Source organism: Pipistrellus hanaki, assembly GCF_964339955.1.
Source record: "Pipistrellus hanaki genome assembly, chromosome: 3".
NCBI lineage: Eukaryota > Metazoa > Chordata > Mammalia > Chiroptera > Vespertilionidae > Pipistrellus > Pipistrellus hanaki.
Window position 1 is genome coordinate 174,851,837 of NC_140505.1, and position 25,675 is coordinate 174,877,511.

A 25,675-nucleotide genomic window follows, 5' to 3' on the forward strand; every position below is an offset into this window, starting at 1 on the left:
ACCGGAATCGAACCTGGGACCTTTCAGTCTGCAGGCCGACTCTCTATCCACTGAGCCAAACCGGTTTCAGCTGTGATTGTTTTGTTTTGATTAAAGAGACTCATTCTAACCCGGGAGCTGGAAGGGGCTCACCTAGAAATGCAGCCCATCCTTCCCATCATGCAAAGATGAACAACCTTGTTGCAGAAACCGGAATCACCAGCCCTTTGGAGACCCCAGCCCTTTTGCATACCTGTACACTGCTCATTTGTCCTGTTTGCCCACTTCCCCAGGCAATCTTTGTCCTTCTACCCAATATAAACAGCTGGCTGATGGTGGGGGTGCAGGGCAGATTTTTGTGCATGAGCTGCTGCTTTCTCATATTGCCGGCAATACTGGAATGAATGCTCATATATGATTCAATCTTGTCTCTGATGAATTGGTTCAAGTAGTGACAGGCAGCACGGATCCGCTGGTTTGTTACACACTGCCCCAGAATACCTTGCTGGTACCATCTCTCAGTGATTTCAAGACACACGCTTTACCTTCATTTTACCATCTCTGAACTGGTAATGCATCTTACAAGCAATGGTGTCTCACGATTGCTGTGACCCACCTGTCACCTACCGGTGCACGCACATCTGGTCACAGCTGTTCACACTGTCAATTCAGCCCAGGGGTATTGATGACATTACACGTGGTGAGTATAACTGTCATTTAAACTGTTTTAAAAGATTACATCTATTTTGGTAACAATATGGAGTTATTTGGTGCTAAAGTATAAATAGAGAAGAAAGGGTACTTTGATATTTGTGATATATCTTCCTTGGGGAAGAGACTGCAATTGCAGTATAACTGTCATCCAAACTGTGTTTTAAAAGATTACATTATATTTCGGTATCAATATGAAATTATTTGGTGCTCAGGTATAAATAGAGAAGAAAGGGTACTTTGATATTTGTGATATATCTTCATTGGGAAAGAGACTGCAATTGTTTATTTTCTTTAAACGCAGCAACCATGTGCTTTATGGGGCTGGAGAAAGGAAAGTATCCATAAATACCTGAGTAACATGTTTTGTTCCTGTGTTACCTGAGAAAAATGACATATTACATGCCTAGGAACTCAACGAAGTCAGGAGAAATGGACAAAGCCTCCTAAATGAAGGCACATTGAAGCTATGCAAGGCTGCTGTGATGGGTTTATATGTTGGACAGATTCACCATAAGGCACTATGTTATCATTTAATGTTTTTCCCCTTAAGGATGTAGAAAATAATGGTGCAACTTATAATAGATGGCATTTCAGATTCGATAAAACACAGAACAGAGCAGATGTTTCTTCAGGTGACTAGGGCTATGCAACTATAATACTATATAGATCCCATTTACCCCACTGCATTCGGAGCGTCTCACGTAGGCCCATTCACACATTACCAGCGAACTGTCCACTTGAAACCTTATAACTCACGCCTCTGCAGACTGAACAAAACACTCTTAGGACAACTTGATACCCTCGGCTAGTGAGCTGAATGTAGTCAAAAGCCTCTAAGTACTTAGATAAATATGAGGCATCGGCAGCTGATGGTGAAATAAATGGCTTCAATGAAAAATCAGATAATTTTGCTGAGGCTGTTATTTAAAATTCAATTTTAGAAGGTCACTGTGTTTTCATGTCTGATTCTGAAAAGTCAGGACTCAGGGCTCTGAGGCTTTTTTTTTTGTTTTGTTTTAGGGCGCTCTCAGATCCCTGTGAAAAGGCAGACTGGGGAGTGTCAGCTGGAAAGCTGTGGAATAATTCACAGTCCTGCTGTGGGCCGGCTGTCAATCACGGTGTGTGAATCCTGCCCTGATATTTTTGTCAGTGCCAAAGTTATTCTTCTATTTCTACTCAAAGATACCGCCCTAAAGATTTCATCAACTGCTTTGACAAATAGCAGGTCAAGAGCCAAGGGCACGCTGCCTGGTGTGCGGAGGTGGAGAAAGGGCACCGCTTCTCTGCCCCAAGCCCCAGGCTGGGTGTTTGCTGGAGCAGCAGGTTTTAAAGAGAAAAGGCTTCTGCAAAAAAGGGTAGCTTTGTGGAGGGTGCCGAGCGGAGAAATGTTTTTAGGCCACACTGTGGTTTTTCTCAGGCACTGATCATAAATACTTATTTCAAATGCAAACAAGAGCTGAAATGCTGTATCTATAATTGCTACCAGACATTGTTACTTGGAATATGTGATAGGTACTTCAAACTTACTATGTTCAGCAGAACTTCCCCCCCCCCCAAAAAAAAAAAAATACCAAGAAATAGCTCAGACCCCAAACCTTTGACTCATCCTCAATTACTCATTCCTATTACACTCAGTGTCTCAGGCATCAGATCTGTTTTCATTGTATATTTTGACTCATCTTCTTTCTCACAATTACACTAGCACAATGCACCATCATCTCTTTAAAAATTAAAAAAAAAAAAACCCACATGTTTTTACTGATTTCAGAGAGAGGAAGGGAGGAGAGAGAAATAGAAACATCATGATGAGAGAGAATCATCTGTTGGCTGCCTCCTAAATGACCCCCCTGGGGATCCAGCCTGCAACCTGGGTATGGAACTGCTGACCTCCTGGCTCAGCCATTGAACCACACTGGCTAGTGGCACCATCATCTCTTATCTTGACTATTGGGAGAAACTCTTAGCTAGATTTTTACTCTCTTCATCCCTGTCACCTCTCCCCCTATTTGTTCCTCCCACATCAGTAAAAGTGAGCTTTTAACACATACATAAATCAGACAATGTCACACTCCCTTTCTCAAAACACCTCCATGGCTCCCACCCACGTAGGAATTCAATTTGATCCCTATCTGGTCCTTGGCTATCTCTTTGACAACATTTTTACCAGCCTTTCCATTATATCATGGTCCTACCTCAGGATTATTTGCATTGGCTGTTCCCTCTGCCTGGAATGCTGATCCTTGCATGGCTTATTCCCACATTTCATTCTGATCTCTGCCCACATGGCACCTCCCCAACGAAGTCATTTCTGTACACCCTCCTTAAATTCTAGTCATTTGCTGTCCTCTTACCCTGCTTTATGTTTCTTCACGTGCCACTCTCTGCTGTCACACCATAGACTTGCTTGTTACCTTTCTCTGTCTCACTCTCCAGAATGTAAACTCCATGACAGAAGGGGCTCTGTCATTTGTACTGTTTCCCACTGCGTTTCTAGAGCCTAGAACAGTGCCTGGCATAGAGCAGTTGTTCAAGAAATGTTTCCAGTCAACATAAATACTGCCTATACTTCTTCATAGGTCAAGTCCCCAGTTATACACATTCTAGATGCATTGAGGCCCTGCAAAAACTGATCTAGTGTGGTCTGCCTTTCAACGGAAGCATTTTTACCCAACATGCCTGGCATCCCCAGGTGATGGCAGCACCCGGTGGTGGCACCGAGATGAGTGCAGGTCACACAAGGGATTGCCTCTCCTGGGCTCTCCACTTGCCAAGTAGGTGAAATGTGTCTCTGACAACCTTGCCTCCGTGGCTCCTCTGCTCCTTCCTATCCCTGCTCCTCCCCTGGCAGCATTCAGTCAGGGGATATTTTTAAGGAGTGCTTTGTTAAGGGCATTGGGTGTGGATATACAGCTGAGCTTTCTGAGGTCAGGTCCTCAAGAAATTTGGTGATTGGCAGGGTTTGGGGTAATAGGGATGAGCCAAAATAAATACAAAGGCTGTTGTAAAGGTTAAGTATCTTGCTCCAGAGGAAGTGAGAAACCAGAACCTGAATTTGGCTCATTAACTCCAAGTCCAGCTTCTTTTCCACTCTGCCCCCCAACCCTGCTTCCCTGTATTTGTAAATTTGGTACATTTATTTTTAATACATTCCCTATGCCTGTCTAGAAGAGTTAACTAACCTTAGAAACCACATTCAATTAAAAAATATTTTTTTTTTTTTGCTGTATATCAACTCAGAGCAAGGGTGAGTATACAGCAAATATTTGAGAAAGGCATGAAAATGATCTTCTATTACACAAATACTCTAGCATTTACTTTCCTAAAATAAATTAGTTTGATGGCCAATGAATTCAACAAACAAATGTTCAGCTTTTTATAGATCTAGCAAGTCCATTACCATACAGCATTGGTAGAAGCTTCCTGCCCCTAAAATTTTCATATATTTACTTATTATACTTTATTTTATTGACTTCAGAGAGGAAGGGAGAGGGAGAGAGAGATAGAAACATCAATGATGAAAGAGAATCATTGATTGGCTATCTCCTGCATCCCTCCCCCACCCCCCTGCCCCGTCACACACACAGGGGATCAAGCTCGCAACCCAGGCATGTGCCCTGCCTGGGAAATGAACCTCCTGGTTCACAGGTCAACGCTCAACCACTGAGCCACATTGGCCAACCTCCATACATTTACATTTAAGCCCTCCTAGTACAGGACCTTACCCAAGTCTTCTTTCCATCCTGTAGGCCACCACACTTTAGCATCATGAATTGTTTTAATTTTTCTGAGATGTGTTTGATTTCACATATTCTGATTGGAAGCTTAGAAACAATGATAAGACCATCTAATGTTTAAATATTCTCTAATCTAACTTCTCATTTCATGGCCCCAATTCTTCATCCCGACCTGCATCTAAGCCATTTACACGTGAATTTTCAGCTCTTCCTATTAAGAGGTGAAACATATCCTTCCCTCTCAACTTGATTTTCAGTTGCTCCTGTAGCTTCCTTTGGGCAGTTGTTAGCAGATATGTTAGCAAGCAGAGGCTTGGAAAAGTGCCGGCACATTTTCTTTTCTCTGTCTTTGCCACAGGACGTACCTGGGAGAGCACCTTATGGGATGGGAGCAGAGCCAAGTTGCCCTAAGTTGTCTGAGCTGAGACCATCCCAGTTCAGCTGACTGTCATACCCCAACCGTCTAGAGCCAGCTGTCAGATGTGAGGGAGCCAGCTGAGAGCAGAAGAAATTTCCAGTCAAGTGCTGCCTGGATTACTGACCCACAGACTCATGAGCTAAATGAACGCTTATTGCTTAAAGTCCCTGCCTTCTCAGACAGTTTGATGCACAGCAGTGCTGTGACCATAGATAACCGATAATGCTCCCTTTAAGTCTTTCGAACTTGGATGCTGTCCCTCCATTTGGCTTCTATTAATCAAAAACGGAGTGCCTTCTATTAGCAAAGCGTAGTGCAAAATGCTTTTCTAGATGATTTATTTAACCCTGACAACAATATTATCTACAACAGTGGTCGGCAAACTCATTAGTCAACAGAGCAAAATGTCAACAGTACAACGATTGAAATTTCTTTTGAGAGCCAAATTTTTTTTTTTAACTTAAACTTCTTCTAACGCTACTTCTTCAAAATAGACTCGCCCAGGCCGCGGTATTTTGTGGAAGAGCCACACTCAAGGGGCCAAAGAGCCACATGTGGCTCGTGAGCCACAGTTTGCCGACCACTGGTCTAGAAGAAAGATAAAATGATTATCCAAAATTTAGAGGTAAGGAAGTGGATGTGTAGAGAAGGTGAAGTGACTTGCCCACGGTAGTAAAATGATAAGAAATAGAGTTGGAAGACTGCTTTTAAAGCTTCTGCACTTTTAGCACCAATGTTGTTATTTACTGGTTCCTCCACCACATCTTTTCTCCGGCCCACGGATTCGGAGACCACTTTTATACTCAGGTCCCCTTAAAACGACTCTTGTTACAGCTACTGTCAACAGCCATCTTCCCCATTAGTCTGGAAGATCTTCTGAGGATAAGGACTCTAAATACCTATTGTAACTCTCCCCACCCCCCAGCTACTATGAAATAGAATTTTTAAAAAGGCAGTGATCCTATTCAAGTTTAAGGAAATATAATTATCCCCAAAAAAGCAACTTATGCAAAAGTAAGAAAAAATTTACTCTAGAGTATATATTTAAACATACATCTATTTAAAGGGCACTGCTATCCCATATTGATTTACTTGGTAGAATGCATAGTAAAGTTACACCCCCCCCCCATTTTTGTAAACAGTTTTAGGTATATAGTATTTGAATTTCATGTCTAAAAAATAAAACTCTCCTGAACCAAATTTTATTAGCATAATATTAAAAACAGGGCTTTATATAAAACTAGGATGGAATAATTTTTATTTGGCAGCTAGTTTCTGCATTTGAGTTTTATGATTTAGTTATTGTGCTTTAGGTATGCTGCCACCAGGTGGCGACAGGATGCCAGACATAAGATGTACACAGTAAGGAATTGAGGTGCTTTCTGAGGTTACAAGTAATAGCTCTTTTCTTGAGTTCTGAAGTAATTTGCGACAGCAGATATTTAATTTATCATACTACATCTGTTTAGTAAAATAGCTAAACTTAAAACTTTAAATCAACCTTAACCATCTTTCAAGTAGATATAAATCCTAAACTACAAAATCAACTGCCTCATCTCTCTCCTCTCCAGCTTTGAATTATTTTCATAATAGGCTGATTTTAGCATTAATCTTACATATTCATTTGGGTTATGATGTTAACCGTTATGATTTAAGGAGTCTTTATTTATCGTCAATGTCTTCCATGGCAGCTCATATGTCAGGTGTCAAAAGTCTTACTAGTTTTTTTTTCCTAACAGAAAACCTCTCTGGCTTCCATTTCATGAGGCTTAGACCTTTTTAGTATGATCTCAGATCTTCCAAGGAAGATTCAAAGCATTTCTGCACCAGAATAGCATGAAAAGTGTATTGCATTTTTATTTCTTACATTATAGAATAATCCACTGGAATTTTCCCTTCTCAAATCATAGAGCCAGTTTACTGCATTATTTATTTAACTGCAATGGAAATGGATCCCAGTAGCAACAGGATCTATCTAAAATATTTCCAGAACAGAGTTCTTAAAGAAATAAAAGTCTCCATGCCATGTAAGAAATCTGAGCAGAATAAAAAGTGAACAGACTTCATTATAATGAATGATACTATATATTTTTAAAAAGTAATTTCAATAAAAAGGGAGCACAAAGCTACTTCAAAAAGCTACCAGAAGTTCTTACTCTATGGATCATCAAGCTGAAACTTTGGAACAGATTCTAGAAAGGCTTAAGTTTATGGAAAATAAATTAAGAATGAGTATATCCTTAACCTCTCAGCAATTACCCTGCTCTGCCCCAAGGACTTTTGCCTCAAGAATAAAAGGACTGGGTAACTGAAAGTCAAAGGTTAATGCTATGTAGTTAGGGGCAGGGTGAGGTACTAGCAATTCTGTAACTAAGCACAGTCAGAAAAACAAGTTGTTAGGGTGTGTGTGTGTGTGGGAGGGACCCTCCATAGTTTTATCCTGAATGTTGTTACACAAAACTGATCATCATTCCCTCTCACATTTGCCTACTCCAAAAGTGGGAGGGCTCTGAACAGCACTAAGCAGTAAGGGTTTTGACAGAGCTGGTAGGAAAAGATGTATCTGTTGGGGAAGAAGGGAGAGCCAAGGTCGGAGAAAGACATAGGAGCTGGGAATAGGGAAGAGAAGCTGAATGATGATTCCTGGAGGCTGGAGTTTGCACAATGAACAGAGCTATCTGTGTTCTAACCAGTGAGAACAGAGAAGGAGAAGCAAAGGGCAACTGAGTAGTGAAAGCCTGCTCCAGAGGAGTGGACCAGCCCCTAGCCAAACTCTGGGAGACGGATCTGGGGAAAATATAAAGAAAAAGACGAGGCACTATCAAAATCAAAGAAGGAAAGAAGAGGAAAGGCATGGATCCTTAAAAGCTCTCAGTTGATTTTGAGTCTCAAAGGAAACCAACAGGGCAGATGTTATTACCCTCTACTTACAAATGAGAAACTGGGGCCCACAGTCGGTAAGTGATTTTTTCTAAAGGCCACATACTGAGCGGCAGATATAAGACACAAAATCAAGTGACCTGATTCCAAGAAAAAGACTAAAGAAGAGAGGGCGCATTGGAAGCACTCATACACACCATATGCCCTCCTCTTTATGCTATAAACAGGAAGTAAATTTTCATATAACCAAAACTTAGCCTTTTAAGGACCAAACAGAAACAATTTTAGTCATTATTGAAAAGCATTTCTGAAATGTATTATACTTGCCCTTCAATACTGACTGTGTTTTGTCTTTTTGATACATGGGGTTAAAATGTTGAAACTTGACTCAATATATATGGACTTCCAATTCAGGAATACTCTCAGGTTCTAATGAGGTATACAGATTTTATTGCTGACATGCCTAACGCATACATGGTTAGAAATAGCTGTAGAGCAGAATCGCTGACTCAGCTGCTTCTTCCTCCACACTCTCTCTACCTTATTCAGTATGTCGGTTTCTGCCCTGCCTACTGCTTCTGATCATGTCATTCCCCTGATTAAAATCCTTTTAGTGGATCCCTACTGATTACAGCAGCATTTTCAAATCCAGGCTGCACATTAAAATCATCTGGGACGCTTCGAAAAAACCTCTCTATGCCCAGATTTTGATTCAATTGTTTAGGTGTGGGATTAATAAGAAATTGCATGGACTTGGGCTTCTGGTCAAGATGAAGTAACATGGATTGAATAAACTCTCCAACTTGACACAATGAAAAAAATCTAGACAAAATAAATAAAACATGAGTTTTCAAAACATTAACATGAGACAATGAAGGGCATTAATCCCTGAGAGATGAGAAACAAAGTCAGTCCTACAGTTTCCCTAGTTTGTCACATTGAGAGAATTCCCAGGGAGCCTGGGTGATGCTTTGAATTGAGAAGATGGTGTGAGACTCTACGGAGATTACATGGGTAGAGTTTTCTGGGTAGAGTACTAGACAGGAGAGAGTAAAAAAATAAGCATACACATGTAAGGCAACTATCCAAGGCCAGATAAAAAAGACCACCTGAAAATACTAATGGGAATAGCACTCAGAATCCAAACAGGGTTGGTAACAGTTTGCACTATTCCAGTGGTCGGCAAACTCATTAGTCAACAGAGCCAAATGTCAACAGTACGATTGAAATTTCTATTGAGAACCAAATTTTTTAAACTTAAACTTCTTCTAAAACCATATCTTCAAAATAGACTTGCCCAGGCAGTGGTATTTTGTGGAAGGACCACGGCACTATTCAGACAGGGCTGCTTGGAAACTCACAGGGCATGGTTGGTTTACTCAGGAACATCTTTCCTCAGTAGTCTGGAAGTGTTAGCCACAGGCTTAACTGATGCTCTGGTCTTGCCTAACAAATAAAGACCTGGAAAACAAAACCTGAAAGGATCACAATATATACAAGGAGCTTCTCTGTGTCCCAGAATAAAGCCCAAGCATATTTATAAGAGTAGAGAAAAAAAAATCCAGCACCCAGTGAGGTAAAATTCATAATGTTTGGCATGCAATGAAAATTACCAGGCCTGCCATGAACAATAAGGAGAAAAATCTCTCAATCAAAACCAACCACAAACTGACATAATGGTGGAAAAATCAAAAGATGAGGGCATTAAAAACAGTTATTATAACCACATTCCATATTTTTAGCAAGCTGGCGGGCCAATCCAAAACTAGAATATAAAGGCATTCAAAGTTATTATAACTGCAATCATATGTTCAACAAGTTAGAGAAAAGATTGAGCAGTTAAAGACATGAAAAATGTAAAAAGGACCAAATTCTAACTACTGGAGATGAAAAATATGCTGGATGGTAATAATGGCAGATTAGAAATTATAAGAATAAAATGTTAGTGAACTTGAAGACAGCAACACTAGTAGAAATGATCCAAATGATTCACACAGAGAAAAAGTGTTGAAAAAATGAATAGAGCATTGGTGAGCCGAGGTCCAACTTCAAATAGCTTAGTGCACATGTGAATGAAGTTTCCAATGGAGAGGAGAAAGCTGACAAAAACCAATATTTTAAGAAATTATGACCATGGGGTGGCCATTATAGAGATTCCTAACATTTTAAAAAATAGAATTACTATATGATCCAGCAATCCCACTTCTAAGTATATAGTCAAAATAATTGAAAACAAAATCTTAAGGTGATCTTTACACATTCGTGTTCATTGCAGTGTTACTCATAACAGGCAAGAGATGGAAGCAACACAGATGTCTATTGATGGGTGAGTGGATAAAACAAATGTGGTGTTACATACAATGGAATATTATTCAGCCTTAAAAAAGGATAATCCTGTCATATGCTACGCAACATGAGTGTCTTTGAGGATATTATGCTCAGTGAAATAAACCAGCCACAAAAAATACAAATATTGCACAATTCCACTTACATGAGGTAGTTAAAGCAATTTTTTTAGAAACAGAAAGTAGAATGGTGGGTGCCAAGGGCTGGGTAAGGGGTAAAAGAGAGGTTGCTTTTAAATGGATATAGAATTTCAGTATTGCAAGATCTGTTGTGCAATAAAGTTACTTAACACTATTATACGGTATGGTTAAATTGGTTGCATGGCAAATTTTATGTTGCATCTTTTTGAGTATAATAAAAATAATTTTGGTGATGATTGTAGAACTCTGTATATATACTAAAATGACTGAATAAGTGGGTGAATTGTATAATATGTGAATTAGACCTCAATAACACTGTAAAAACAAGTTCAGGATAGTACATAGCAATGAGAGAGAATGACCAGTCCTTCAACTACATACAATGTGTATAAGTAAAAGAAGCTAGATGCAAGAGCATTCTGTACAAAACAAGCAAATTGAGCATTGCTGTTAGAAGCAAGGATGATAGCTGCCTTGGGGTCATCGGAAAGCTAGTCACTGGAAGGGGCCATGAGTGACCTTTGGGGTACTGGTAAATTTTTATTTCTTGTTTGGGTGCTAGTTACGTGTGTGGTCTTTTTATGTAAAATTATTAGGATGTACACTTATAATATACTAGAGTCCCTGTGCACAAAATTCATGCACTCAGGCAGGAGGATCCCTCAGCCCAACCTGCATCCTCTCGCAGTCTGGGAGCTGTCAGTCAGACATCCTTAGTGTTGCTGTGGAGGTGGGAGAAGCTCACGCTACCGTTGCTGCGCTCACCAGCCATGAGCCCAGCTTCTGGCTGAGTGGTGCTCCTCCTGTGGAAGCTCACTGACCACCAGGGGGCAGCTCCTGAGTTGAGCATCTGCTCCCTGGTGATCAGTGTGCATCATAGCGACCGGTCATTTTGCTGTTGGGCTTAAATTGGCTCTCCCATATTCCCTGAGGGGTCCTGGATTGCAAGAGGGTGCAGATCTGGGAAAGGGACCTCATCAGTGCATGATGGAAGCTGGGGAGGGATGCAGAAGGTTGGCCAGCTGGGGAGGGACCGCAGAAAGGCTCCAGGTTGTGTCATGGCCCATTTCACTCAATCCCAATTGGCCAGACCCTAGCAGCAAGCTAACCTCCTGGTTGGAGAGTCTAACCCCTGGTGGTCAGTGCACATCATAGTGACTGGTTTAACAGTCCACTCTCTGCCCCCTGTTGGTCAATGCACATCCTACTGATTGGTTGCGCGGCCTTAGCATATCATTAACATATTATGTTTTGATTGGTTGAACAGCCTACTGAATGACCGGACACTTAGCATATTAGGCTTTTATAATAGGCTATGGAGTTTTTAATTCTATATAAAAGTTTTAAAACATGGACAAGAAAACAAGAAATATAACTACTTCATGGAAAACCAAAAAAAAAAAAAAAAAAAAAAGATAAGAAAAGAAAAGAAAAGAAATAATAATAAAAATTTCTCCCAAGTTGATGAACACTATAACTTTATAAGAAGAACAAAAATGTACATCATAATCTTTCTCAAAAGCAGTGATAAAGACAAGTGCAGCCAGAAGGAAAACAACACCAACTAAAACAACAACAAAGAAAGGAGAATAGATTTCTTGTTAGAAATAATGCAGAAGAGAGGATGGTGGATCAATGTTGATAAAAAAAAAAAACAAAAACTGTTACCCAAGAATTCTATACCCAGCAAAAATACATCCTGAAAATTAAGGCAAAATAAAGTCTTTTTACCAGCCAAAAAAGTTAAAAAATAAAAAGCTTATTCCTTTCAATGAAGATTTAGTGCTTAAGTTCATTTTGTTGTGTAATTCTATTTCAGTTCAGGTCAAGGCTCCAAAGTTGAGAGCAAAATAATAGGTGCAGATATGCTAGTACACATATGCTGACAGAGAGTGGCATCAATAATCCCAGCCCTAGACCATCACCAACCTCCAGGCTGTATGTGAAAGGGCTAAAAATAACACTGAAGAGTGAGTGCTTGGGAGAAGATTGTCCATCTTATATGAGGAAGAAAAAAGTATATTTCCCTCCCCCCCAAAAAAACATAAGCCAACTTTGGGAAGCTTCAAGAGAATGAGTGGAAGAGTTTGCAATTGAGATGCACTGAGCAGATAGTGGGGGTCTGAAGTTTCTCCTGACTCAGGCCTGGAGTTGTCTGAGACTCAGACATTGTGTCTAGCTGTCCTGAAGGCTGCCAGGGAGCTGGCTTCACTGTGTGTGGGTATAAATGAAATGCTTAAATACAAAGGTAATTTATGAAGTTTGCTTTACACTCGAATACTCATATCCAGTCATTTAGGTAAAGCCTTTGGCTTTGATTAAAGTTTTTAACATTTGAAGTATTGACTGATGTAGCTTCCCTGGTGAGGGAAATGGATATTTTTCTCATTTATTAATGTCCTATAGTGAAGGCGTAACCTTTTACTTAAAATAATTGGTTTGGAGATGGAATTATAACATTCTCCCCCTGCAATTTGCGGATGATTCTTCTGGATTATCAGCATAAGTTACCATTTGTTTTTATCCAATATGTACACACACACACACACACACACACACACACACACACACACACACTACAAAAAAGACTTATATAAAGTAAATTTTATAGCCATTATAGTAATGAGGGAAGAGTGGATAGGAATGTGAGTTTATGATGCTGATCATAAGGTAAAAATAGCAAAGCCAAGTAGTGAGTCTAAATTTGGTACTGATAGGCCCATATTTCTACAGCATTTAAGCAAATGAAGTTACACAATTACAGATTTAACACAAAATTAAAATTAGAATGTTTCCTTTGAAAATTTCTTAGTGCGTCTTCAAGTGATTATCTTATCACAATATTTCCCCTGGAAAGGTAGAAATTAAATCAACAATATTGCAAAAGAGAAAAAAACCCTGGCAGTCCTAAACAGGAGAGTGATGCAGATATGGTTTCAGCAGCTATTAGGCAGGGAGCAAATGATCTTCTAATCAATTTACTGTTGCAAAATAAGTCCAAATGATTTTCATGGGACGCATGGATATCACTGCTGGAATTATTTTATTTGTTTCTACCCAAAGGTATTTAAAACATGGCCAATCACCCCAGTAAGATTTTCAAAGCTATTTTTGTTCTTAGGAGCAGGATTTAAGCTCACAGTGAGGCCTGCATTTTATTTTGTTTGTTCAATGTGTACATTTATTATGATCGATGCCATAGGATAGCATAAGCCTAATCTAGAATTGTTCCCTTGGTAAATCCATTGGGGAGAAATTAATGATATGTACACTGAGATGAACAAATTAGCAAATTGGACACTGTTCCAATGTACTTGGTCTTAGCAAAATTCCCTTAGTAGGTACACAGAGGTAAAGTAAATTAGCATTGTTTTTCATAATTGCAATATGTTTTAAATGTAGAAAATGGATAATTTCATGGGGACTTAATAATTATCCATACATATTTCATACAGGTAATATGTAATTCTTTTTTCCCCAGGCAGGGCTGTTGAGGTTGTCAACAGTAGAAACTGCTGTGCAAACGTGGTAATACCAGAGGCAAGGCCAGAAAAACCAGATTTAAAAATATTGACGTACTTACGCACTGTTAACTTGCCTTTCATTCTCTTAGCAAGCCTTTCTGAGGACTATAATTCAAGCTACAGTTTCACCAGCTAGCATCTGCAAAGGGAACAATTTGCCTGACAATCTCCCCCAACATATCAATAGTTTCACAATAAAATATCATGCAAAAGCCATGCTAATGATGTTATTAATGACAGTGGCAGACACAGGGGCAAAACAGAGATATTGATAAAAACATCAGTTTCTGAATATAAAGCATGGATTAGGGAACAGAGGAAATAGTTATTGGCATAAAGGACATCCTCTAGGTTTAGATGCATAGGGGCCTGTAAAATTGATAATACCTGATGTCTAAAAGTTTCCCTGTGCTTTATTCCCCCTGCTGACAATGGTGGTTTTAAGACATGAGATTTCTAATACTCTCCCTAACCCTTATACTTGGTAGCTTTGTGTCCCTTATTAGGTTACTCAAATAATCTTGTTTTTCCAAAGGCAATAATGTACTCCACCAAGAAAAAAAGATCTTTGGACACTTTTTGAAAGATTACAATTTCAAACATATCTGTGCTTGTTAAGTCACAACTTTGTATAATTTTCACTTCATCCTGAAAATACTTTGAGGTAGCTTATTATGCCACTGAGACGGTATTATTCACTATCAAGTGTAACACCAGGTGAAACTGGAAGCTTAATCAATACTGTGTAGTGATGCTGCAGTTACTTGCAATCATATCAGCAGTCATCCTCCTCATCCTTCATCCTCTTTCCCTCCACCAGCAGACCTCGGTATCAAAGCCAGTCTACACTCGCCCTTCTCTCTTCAGTTTACACAGAATAACAGTTATTGGAGTCACTTGGTTTCCTTCAAACTAGCCAGTCAACACCAAATTCAAGGTGTGAATTTCCCAAATTAGCTTTGCTCTAATTCAAGGTGACTGTAATTTCCCTTCAACCTAAAACACAACAAATGATGAGTACTTACTATAGAATTACAAGGCCCATCTATTATACAAAATGCTTTCTTATATGTGGATGCCTTCCCTCATTAGTTGGGATAAATAAAAGTCTTGACTCAGACCAGTCAAAAGTTTTGTAAGCCAACAACCCCAAGCCACCCAAAGTATGACTCTTACAGCAGCTCTCATGGACACAAACATTTTGTTCTCTGACGTCCTAGTACAAAACAGCATTTGTCCATAAGCAGGATATCTCCTGAGATAAATGACTTGCAAAGCCTCCTCATCAAGAGTGCAAACTTGCCTGTAAAAATGTCACAAGGAAATTTAAGTTTTAACAATTTATTTTAAGGCCAACAAATTAATTTAAATGAAACAAGGAGAAAGATTGGTGTTAGATACAGATGCTATACTCCAGGCTGGAGAGATTCAGTCTCAAGGTCTCAGCCACAGTGACTATGTTTTCTGATTCTGATACAACGCTTGTGATGGGCACTTCTGCTCTCCAGATCAAAGCCAGATTGTGTTACAGGAAATGCAGCTAAAGAGAAAACCCTTAAAGAGACAGTCCCAACTCAGGGCTGGCTGGCCCTGTGGATGGTGGTGGATCAGTCTCTGACCCTGGTGGTAAACCTCTGGTACTAATGACACTGCAGTCATTGTAACTGTCCATAATGCCTAGCCACAGGGACTGACCATGGGCCTCTGGTTCACTGGTATCTCCAGCATTGAGGAAGGTGTGGGTCCAAAACACTATTCTCAGCATTTGGATTTTGAGAGAGTATAGACTTGCTTCAATGATACTTGCTTCATACTTGACATTTTATAGTCAAGTCCTATTGGAATCCGTTTTTTTTTTTTTTTTTTTTTTTTTTTTTTTTTTTTTTTTTTTAATGAGGGATTGCTACTAAAGCCTGTTAGGCGAGTGACTCCTGTGCTATCTATCATGTCTGTTTTTCAGTGGGGAGCAACATTATTCAGAAGATGCTCTGTAGAGATATTTTTCAATTATATTGTTGGCTAGAATGCAACTTAATTGGAAGGATGCTTGTTTGATCTATGGAAGGTACCCTTTTAACAAGTGGCTAAGAGTAGCAGTTAAGATGAGTATTGAGTTCTCAACGGAGAACTGAAACCTGCTTGATGCAACCAAAAGGCAACACAGTTTCAGCTAGTTAACTGCCATACAGACTAAGAGCAAAATTAAACAGAGGCTTTTAGTTAGTAAGTTTCCTATGACATAATGATCGCTTTTGTGAGGGATGAGCACAGAAAGCTAAGAAAAGACGGCAAATTAGAAGGAGCAAAGAATTTATCCATTGAAAGTGCTTTGTATTGTGTGTGTGTGTGTGTGTGTGTGTGTGTGTGTGTGTGTGTGTGTTTTAGATTAAAGAACAGTTTTTATGAGATGTTCCAGAAAAGGTATTATTTTTAGGACATTTAAAAGCAAAAAATAACCAGTCACTACTAATGGCCATCACTTAACATAGTTAGTGACGTGTATTATGTAAAGACCAGACTTTTGGAGACAAAGTGGCATAGAGAGTAGAACAGAGCACTTTTGAACCAGCAGAAATTCACCTGCTTGACTTCTCACCTTCTGAATACGTTTTTAGTTATTAGACTATAGAACTGAAATCTAATAGATCCTTTAAAAGAGTAAATGATTTCACATTCACTTTAAAGAAGAAATGTTTGTGATTCTAAATGTAATGCAAAGACATGATCATTATACAATATCTTTTAAAAAAATCTCTGTCATCCCTTTATGCTATTAGAAGTGAAACTGTAGTAAAAAAATGAGAGAAGTGTCAGTAACAAAAATATCTGTGCACATTCAGTCGATCTCTTTGGACTCAAATACATGGCAACATATGCTGGCCAATTTTTATAGAAACCCTATGCCATGTGTCTGAATACAGAATTAGATATAAGCTGTGGAAAATAAAATTTTGATATTACAGCAGCCTACTTAGTGAGAACAAAAGCAGTCTCTTATAATGCAATTAAGGAGTAGAGTCAAAGAATCATAATATACAACTAAAAATGACAACTTTCCTCTTTAGCAATAAATTTGAGCAAAGATCAAAATAGGAGCCAATTTGTTATCACATCCATACCCTAAACTGACAAAATTTCCTAAATTGGAAAATCCAAAAGAGCTTGGAAAGTTTTTTTTTAGATAATGCAAAACACCCTGAGAATCCTTTCAGTTCCCACCTCAAAACTGCAAAAGACCGTGACTGTGGAGCTTGACTGGAACCAAGAGAGATGTATATTTAAAACCAGGAGGCATGTCTGTAAATCCTTGGATGTCCGAACATTTATAAAGACAGAAAAAAATTACTCAGGTACAATAAGAACTTCATTTATCAAGGGTTGAATGACTAAGGCATCTTTAAGAGACCAACTTACATTAATAAGCTCAACATCCCAGATTTTTTTCAACAGGTCCATCGATGTGTAGCCATTGATTAGAAAGGCTTTGGTGTAGTCACCTAATTCGATGGAATCCAGCCACTCAGCGACAGAGGTGGGATGGTAGCCGTCATGGCCAATGGGTCTCATCTGCAATTAAGAAACGTCAATTAAGATTAATTTAATCTGTATACGTTGTGTCCCCCAAATAGGATGCCTCTTGCCACTTGGAAATTTATCTGATAGGAAGCAAGCGATTTTTCTGGGTAAGGGAATGAGAAAACGGAAACATTTTATGCACAATTTTAATTCACTCATAATCTTCACGCTGAATTCATTTTAAAAAATGTACCCCAAGCTTTCCCCAATTTAGCTGCTACATCACCTCCATATTTGAATGAACTAAATATGTCGAACTTCTGTGATAGACATTATTGGCATTCTGTCGGATGGACTTTCAAGTGACGTCAGTCATGCAACATTAAATGCAATGCTGAAGGCAAAAGGGATCGCATTCCCAAAGTGTAGATGATACTTCTCATATGCACAACATCAAAGCATGTGAAAATACTGTATGACTTGCCTTAAACATCCAAAGGAATTTATCTGTATGCAAGACATGTGTGGTAGCCGAAACCTGTTTGGCTCATGGATAGAGAGTCGGCCTGCAGACTGAAAGGTCCCAGTTTTGATTCTGGTCAAGGGCATGTACCTTGGTTGCAGGCACATCCCCAGTAGGGGGTGTGCAAGAGGCAGCTGATCCATGATGATCTCTCATCATCGATGTTTCTAACTCTCTAACCCTCTCTCTCTCTGTAAAAAATCAATACAATATATATATATATATATATGTATATGTATATATACATATATATATATATATATATATATACACACACACACATATATATAAAGACATGTGAGGTAGGCATTGCAAATGTACTGGAGAAAAGGCTTTTCAGTGTTTAAAGACCATGTGTTCTATGTTGATTTCACAATATGTCAAACATGAACAGAAAACTTGCTGGCAGATAGGTTTCTATTTTTCATCAGCTATATACAGATTTAATTTAATTAATTATTATTATTATTTTTACTTTAGGAGAACAAAGAAGTGTGACAACAGCATAACATTTCTGACTTTCAATTAGAGTGTGAAAATAATTTCCACAAGAGACACTTCTGGGTGTAAAATTCTGTATGGATTATTCCAGTCCTTTAGCTTTCATCTGGAATTTTAGTTGAGTTTGTGGTTGCTGAAGGAACTCACTTCTGAGATGTGTGTTGCTTCGCAGGCCACACTGTATATATCTGATTCTTCTGCTACTAAGGACAGGTGGTACTGCATCAACCTGTTGCGATCCTTCAGTGAATTTGTGATGGAAACAGCAAAACAGGGCAGCATACAAAATAGATTTTCCTCTTCCTTCAGACTCCAGGAGATAAATATTAATGGAAATCTATATGACTGATTTGTGAGCAGAGAAAAGATTAGCCTGGGCTTCGGATTTTAATCTTAAACATGTTAGGCTTTCTGTCACTATGCAGTGTTCTCATTTTTAAGATGCTCCACTCCATCTTAAAGTTACCTTTTCTCCTTTCCTGTTTCCCATTGTTTCCCTCCCCAGTCTATTTGTACCCTATTTTGAAGTCACAGTGTAATTTATTATTTGCACGAGAGTTTGAATTTCATCTGGCTTTTGTATATCACTTTTACATGGACTAATCCTTTTTAGCTACTCATTAAATGTATGCTTGGGTAACACTTAGCTCGGTGTGTATTCTAAAGTAGCTACCAATGTAAATAACTGCTCAGGGTTATGTATGTGTAAAATTGGATACTAGGACCCAAAGCAGAGGCTCAAAAGTATGAAGTACCTTCATATTCTGGAGAGAGCTACAAAAATATTGGGCTAAGTGTGTTCTCCAGGACCAAGAGGTAGTTGAACCAACTCTGCTAACTTGAACCAACACTCCAGCCCCAGAAACTCCCTGGCTGTCCCAGTTGACATGAGAAAATAACCAGAGAAAGGAAAAGAAGGAAGAAAAACTCAGTGGAGGTGAAATTAACAGCCTGGCAGGGAGGTATTGTTGTCAGCCATTCATGAAACCGACCACTACCCTGTTTAAGTTCTCATGAGCATTTACAAAAACTAATGCAATAGCTTTCCACTTGGCCCCCCACCTTTGCTCCATCTTGTAACCTGCTGCTGCATCACTCTTTCAAAAACCCAGGCTCTTAAGTCAACCTCTGCACAAAAACCTATAGTGTTTCCTCCTTGATAAAAGCCCAAACATCTTATTCCAACATTCTAAGGACAGCTGTGCTCAGGTACAAACTTATGTTTTCAACCTAATCTCACACTACTCTGCTATGTGCAGCTTAATACATATGATTAGACACGTGTGCATGTCTAAACAGTATGTTAACTTGCCACTGTCCCATGAGCATGAACTGTGCAAGACACATTCATATCTTTGCTAATCTCATTTCCCATGCTTGAAATGCTTTTGCCTTTATTTCTGGGATGTTTCTCCGGGACTGGCTTCCCTTTTTGTGCTCAAAGATACAAATTTGCAATCATTTGTTTGTAGGCTATTTCACATAGATGTCCTATAGCTATCACCAACACAAGTAAAAACAAATTTATCTCCCTCAGCTCACAGACTGGCCTCCCTCTGTGTTTCTCATATAAGTTAACAGAAAAGCATCACACCACTGATAGGTCGATGCTCAGGAGGCATCTTTTCTCATTCTGTTTTACTTACCATCTTATCTAGTTAGGCCAACAAGTTTTACAAATTCGATTTCTAAAATGTTTCTCAGTTCAATTCTCTCCTTCTAAAAGGGACTTTGGATTCTGACAGTAGTGCCTACCCCAAGTGTTGCTGTGAGAATTATATGGTATAGGGTATAGACATTGCCTAGCAGAGTGTTTTGAATATACCAGGTCTTCAGTTTTTCTTAGTTCCCTTTCCTCTCCACTGCCTTAAATTAGACCCATGTTTATTTCCAAGTAATACTGAGCCTGTTGGCTGCTAATCTTTTCAACTTTCAATCAGAACTCCTCTTTCCTCTCTCATCCATTTCTCCTTCTTTCCTTTTTCATTTTGTTTTAGAAAGAGTTTATGTCTACTTACCTCTTTATACTCCCCCTTCTCCCAGATAACAATTATTGTTCAGAAATATTTCTTACAAGGCCACTTAATTAGATTGAGTTTTTGTTCTCAATGCTCTGCTTTCTTCCTGTGTTAGAACTATGCCCCTGTGCTCTTTGCCAAGGTTTCTGCATTGTACCCTGCTGGTGGCTGGAGTAAATTCTCCATCCCATTGATGTTGGCCATGTACTTGCTTGGACAATGGAATAAGTAGAAGTGCCAATGTGGCAGTTATACATCAGGCCTCTGTGCTCCTCTGATCTACTCATCCTTTTGTATTCTTAGACTCTTCTAAAAGAATAACAAGTGCTGAGTAGTTGCAAAATCGCAGGTCCAGGAGAAAGATGAAGACTTATGGGGCAACCCTAAATCTTATCCAAAGCTTGGAATCTACCCTAGTTCAATAAAGATCAGGAATGAAATGTCTTTATTTCTTTGTGTCATCTTCACTTTCTTTCAACAATGTCCTACAGTTTTCACTGTACAGATCTTTCACTCCTTGATTAAATTTATTCCTGGGGATTTTATTCTTTTTGCTGTGGTTGTAAATGGAATTGCTTTCTTAATTTCTTTTTGTCATCACTGTATAGAAACAAGAGTTTTTATATATATATTGTTTTGTACCCTGCAACTTTATTGTATTTTTTATTATTTCTAATATTTTTTTTCTGGTGGAGTCTTTAGGGTCTTGTATTATATATATAAAATCATCCTATCCACAAGAATTGACTGTTTTACTTCTTATTTGCCAATCTGGATGTCTTTTATTTTTTTCTCTTATCTAATTACTCTGGTTAGGACTTCCAATACTATGCTGAATAAAAATAGGAAGAGTGGGCATCCTGATCTTAGAGGAAAATATTTCAGTTTTTCATCATCGAGTATGTTAGCTGTGTGGAACAACAAATCGTTTGTCCTATATAACCTTTATTGTTTTGAGGTACTTTCCTTCTATAGTGATTTTATTGAGAGTTTTTGTTTATCATAAATGGATAATGAATACTGTCAAATGCTTTGTCTGAATCTATTGAAATTATTGTATGCTTTTTATCTTTCATTTTGTTAACATGGTATATCACATTGATTGATTTGCAGATATTGAACCATCCATACATGGATAGTTCAGAATGCATTCCATTTGATCTTGGAATATGATTCTTTTAATGTATTATTGTATTCAGTTTACTAATATTTTGTTGAGGATTTTTACATCTCTGTTCATCAGTGATATTAGCCTATAATTTTCTTCTTTGTGTTGTTCTTGTTTGCTTTTGGTATCATAGTAATGTTGGCCTTTCAAAATTAGTTAGGAAGTGTTCCCTCCTCTTCAATTTTTTGGAAGAGTTTGAGAAGGGTAGGTATTAAATCTTCTTTGAATGCTTGGTAGAATTAAAATGCTCTATTCTTTAGTTTAAACCACTATATTATAGATGTCTGTATTTCAGCAGCTTAGCCTTTTCTTTAATACAAACAGAATTGAAAACAAGGTAATTTTATGTAGAATATTTAAAGGAAGGTCACATTTCTATTTGACAGTACATTGCATTGTCTCTTGCTTTGTGTAGCCACAAGTTTCCACATCCATTGCTGGTAAAGAAACTTCATTTTCTTTAACTGTGTGTATTGGCATCTTTCTGTTAACCATGTCATCATCCCTTTGTGACAACTAAACAAAGGATAAGAGGGAAAAGTGTAGGAAAACATCAACATTCAAACTTGTACACCTGGGTACATGGTGGTATTACCAGCTGATAAAGAAAAGAGCACGGACTGAGATGGCATTAATAATTTTGAGACAAGTGAAATTAATGATACTGTGGAATATCATGTTACATTTGGGGGAGAGTCTGAGGAGACATGTAACTTTGGGGATCATCAGCAGTACAAGTGGGAGTCTTGGTTTCCCCACTCATTAGCTGTGTGGCATTGGGTAAATTATTCAACTATCCTAAGCATCCATTTTCTGAATAGTAATGTGAGAGACAAAAAGGATACTTACCTCTGAGTATTGTCATGGGTAATCAATGAAATAATGAGAGTTTAGCAGAGTACACGGCACAGGGAAGCACTCAATAAATCGCAGTTTTTAACTTATTTTATCATAAGTGGGAACTGAAATCATGAATGAGGCTGCAGAGGGTAATTATATAGTATGAGAAGATAAATGGACTTAGGGTGAACCAACACTGCCAATGAATAAGCAAAAGGTAAGAATTATACCCAGCAGGCCAAGAAAAGGAATGATCAAGACGAGAAGGGGAGGAAAGAGGGTATGGTGAGCCATGAGGAAATGCTATAGAGAGGCATAATGAGATGAGGAAGGAGAGGTGTTTTCAGGATCTGGCAAATTAATCGCTAGGACCTAACTGGGAAGAGCCCAGAAGCTAGGCTGTGCTGGATTTAGGTGGGAGTTAGAGATGGGGAAGTAGCAGTGTTCTCTAAACTATTCTCTTCAGTTCATTCATATGGGAAGAAGAAGAAAAAGAGGAAGATGTTAGAAGGTATATGGTAAAGGCATGGAAGGGGTGAGAAATGAGGACTCAGGCTTGAAGGTCAGAGATATAAAGGAATAAGAACCCAAGAATGTAATGGAGATTGGGGTGGGGTAGAGGGCTTTTTGCTAGTCTTTCTTGGAAATATAATGCAAGAGGCATAGTTGGCGCTAACTTTGGGGTTAGGAATCTTTCTGTGAAAACAGCTGTGAGGATCCAGAAGCTGCTGAGCTGGGACTTGGTGATAGCTGGATCCTTTTATGGGACCAGGCAGAGGTCCTTATGTGGGCAAGGACAGCCATCCACGTGGCATGCCACCCCTGGATATAAACACACAAACCTATCATTTATGTAAACCTGTGCAACAGCCCTGGTGTACCAGGCTCAGCTCCTTAAACTTGCCTAGAAAGCTGCAGTACTGTGGCTTCTCTTTATACTCTGGATGTATTTCACATTCTCAGACTCCCTGATGTGACTTTTGTGATAACAGACAGCTGATATTGCCGAGTACCTCCCTCTATTCCTGCTCCTTGTTCTAGCCTTTGCTGCTCTGTCCTGCTGCTACCCAAGACTTGGACTAACAGTTGCCCTGAAAATGAACCAGGACAAGCAGTGCTAGCAGCCAGTGTGCTGCCGAGTCCAACTGCAGGTCTATCCAGTCCTGTGAGGATCAAATCTCATACAGGCTTTGAGACCTGGGCTTAGACATCGCTGTGCTATTTCAAGAGTGGCTCTTAAAAGATGGATTGAACATAAAAGGGGAAGGCAAATCTACTGACCACAGGGCTGCAGAAAGAAGTCTACCCATCACCAGCTAACTGTTAACGCAGTGCAACTTTGCAGGGAGAGACGTGTCTGCAAAAAGGGATAGAACTATTGTTGATAAGAACATCACCTAATAACCATATGAGACTTTAAAGACCCCAAAGAGTTTCCGCACACATCATCTCATTTGTGAGGGGTTTTAGGTGATCTTGGGGAAAACGTCCTTTATGAAGTCTGAGACCCTGGCTAGTCCATGTAACGATATCCTTTCTGAGGGAATGGAATGGATTAGTACACTGTGACTATTGTTGACAAGCAAGCTGTGATAAGGTCTCCCCGTTGGGTCTCTGCAGCAAGGGAGGGAGACAAGTAACATTTACAAATCTGCTTCTTGAAGCCCCTTTGTTTAGGATCAGACTCTGTCATGGATACAATTTCTAAGAGAGAATAGGGAGGAAACCTAAACTGTCCGAGGTAAGTTAATTGTGTTTGGGTGTTGCTATGGACTTACAATTGCAGAGAGAAATAACCTCTCTGTTCTTCCCCACCATGAACTGAGCCTCACTTGGGGTGCCTACAGGGTTCAGACAATTGAAAACTTTCATCCTGGCCAGTGTGGTTCAGTGGTTGAGCGTCAATCTATGAATAGGAGGCCACGGTTCTATTCCAGGTCAGAAATCGTGGTTGTGGGGTTGATCCCCTGTACTGGTCAATGATTCTCTCTCATTATTGATGTTTCTATCTCTCTCTCCCTCTCCCTTTCTCTCTCTGAAATAAATAAAAACATATTTTAAGCAAATACAAAGAGAAAACTCCCAGCTTTAGGCACAGGGCAGGAACAGTGAAGAGATAGTACCTGGATATTAGTTGGTACTACATTTTTGGGGAACAAAGGGAAAGTAAAGCGCTTTGGACTAGGCACTGTCTCTTAATACCCCATGATTTCTTTTTAGAAATAAAGGAAACAAATGAAGGCCTATCTCAGAGAGTACCTGAGCCTTTCTTAATTTTTTGCAAGTCTTATATCATGGAGTAAACTGAAAGGAAGCAGCAAACAACAAGCAATGCATAGATAAGAAATGTTCTCAAGAGGCATGGAGATCAGCATAGGAGAGTCAGGTAGTGAACAAAACAGATGCTGGCCAGACTAACCCGGCCTCCCGTCATCAGGGAAGGGGGTCCCTCTTTGAGCAAAGGCCCCAGGCTCACCCCAAGTTAAAGGAGTGAAGCTCCCCAAACAAACATGTTCTATAAAACATTTTTAAAAATGACATCAACAACAACAACTCCAAAAACAATCTCTTTATGGTTTTGCAAGCTTGGTGAGCAGACGGCTAGCCAGGCACTGGTCTTTTCAGCTTCACCTGTGCACAGAGCCTAACTGCAGTCCACAGCATCACCTGAGATCTGGTGGTCATCTGTCAGGTGAGATGTGGATGGAAAGACACATACACATGGCTCTTGGGCTTAAATTATTTTATTAAAAGATTTTACTGACCCTTCCTCTGAAGCTTGTGGTAAAGGGGTACTTTTAAAAGGACATGTGTTTTGTTTTGTTGTTTTTTTTTTTCGTTTTTTTTTTTTCCCATCACCAACTGAGCCTCAATGGACTTGGGTGCCTTTTAATTTTTATTTCTAAAATCCTTATTGAGATAATGTGGACCTGAAAGCCCTTCGTTAAATACCACTGTTTGTTTTGCTTCATTTCCTTGTTGCAAAGCTCTTCTATGAAACGAGGGCTCAGACTGAAGATGAAGGGGACTTTTTGCAAATGAATAAGTTGCTCCCCATCATCCCCATTTCTCAAGCTTTACCGGTGATGTGAACTCTATTTAGAAAATGACACAGGGTCTCGTTTTCCCTCCAACAGTGCATGTTTTCTGATATTCCTGTAGCTCTTCAGGGGAGCAAACTACTTTGCTCTTAAAAAGAAACTTTAAATGCTACTATCAATCAGGAAAATTGTTTGCAATTTTTTTAGTCTCAACTAAAAAAAAAAATCTCCTCACTCTTGAATCTTCAGAAGTAATGAATGCTCTGAATGTCAGTTCTATTTATTTGGTATTTAAAAACCATGTCCTTTCTCATAGCCTCCAGGCATGTACAT

The 25,675-nt window shown here is 39.1% G+C and overlaps 1 protein-coding gene across 19 annotated transcripts in view; it reads right to left on the reverse strand.

The window, feature by feature from the left end:
- ANKS1B (ankyrin repeat and sterile alpha motif domain containing 1B) overlaps positions 1–25,675 on the reverse strand; it is a 774,190-nt gene that overhangs the window by 219,498 nt on the left and 529,017 nt on the right. For all 19 annotated transcript variants that reach the window (XM_084876364.1, XM_084876380.1, XM_084876382.1 and 16 more), the window contains one exon: positions 17,150–17,302. In XM_084876364.1, the coding sequence (XP_084732490.1) occupies positions 17,150–17,302 (153 nt within the window). The remainder of the gene's footprint in view (positions 1–17,149; positions 17,303–25,675) is intronic.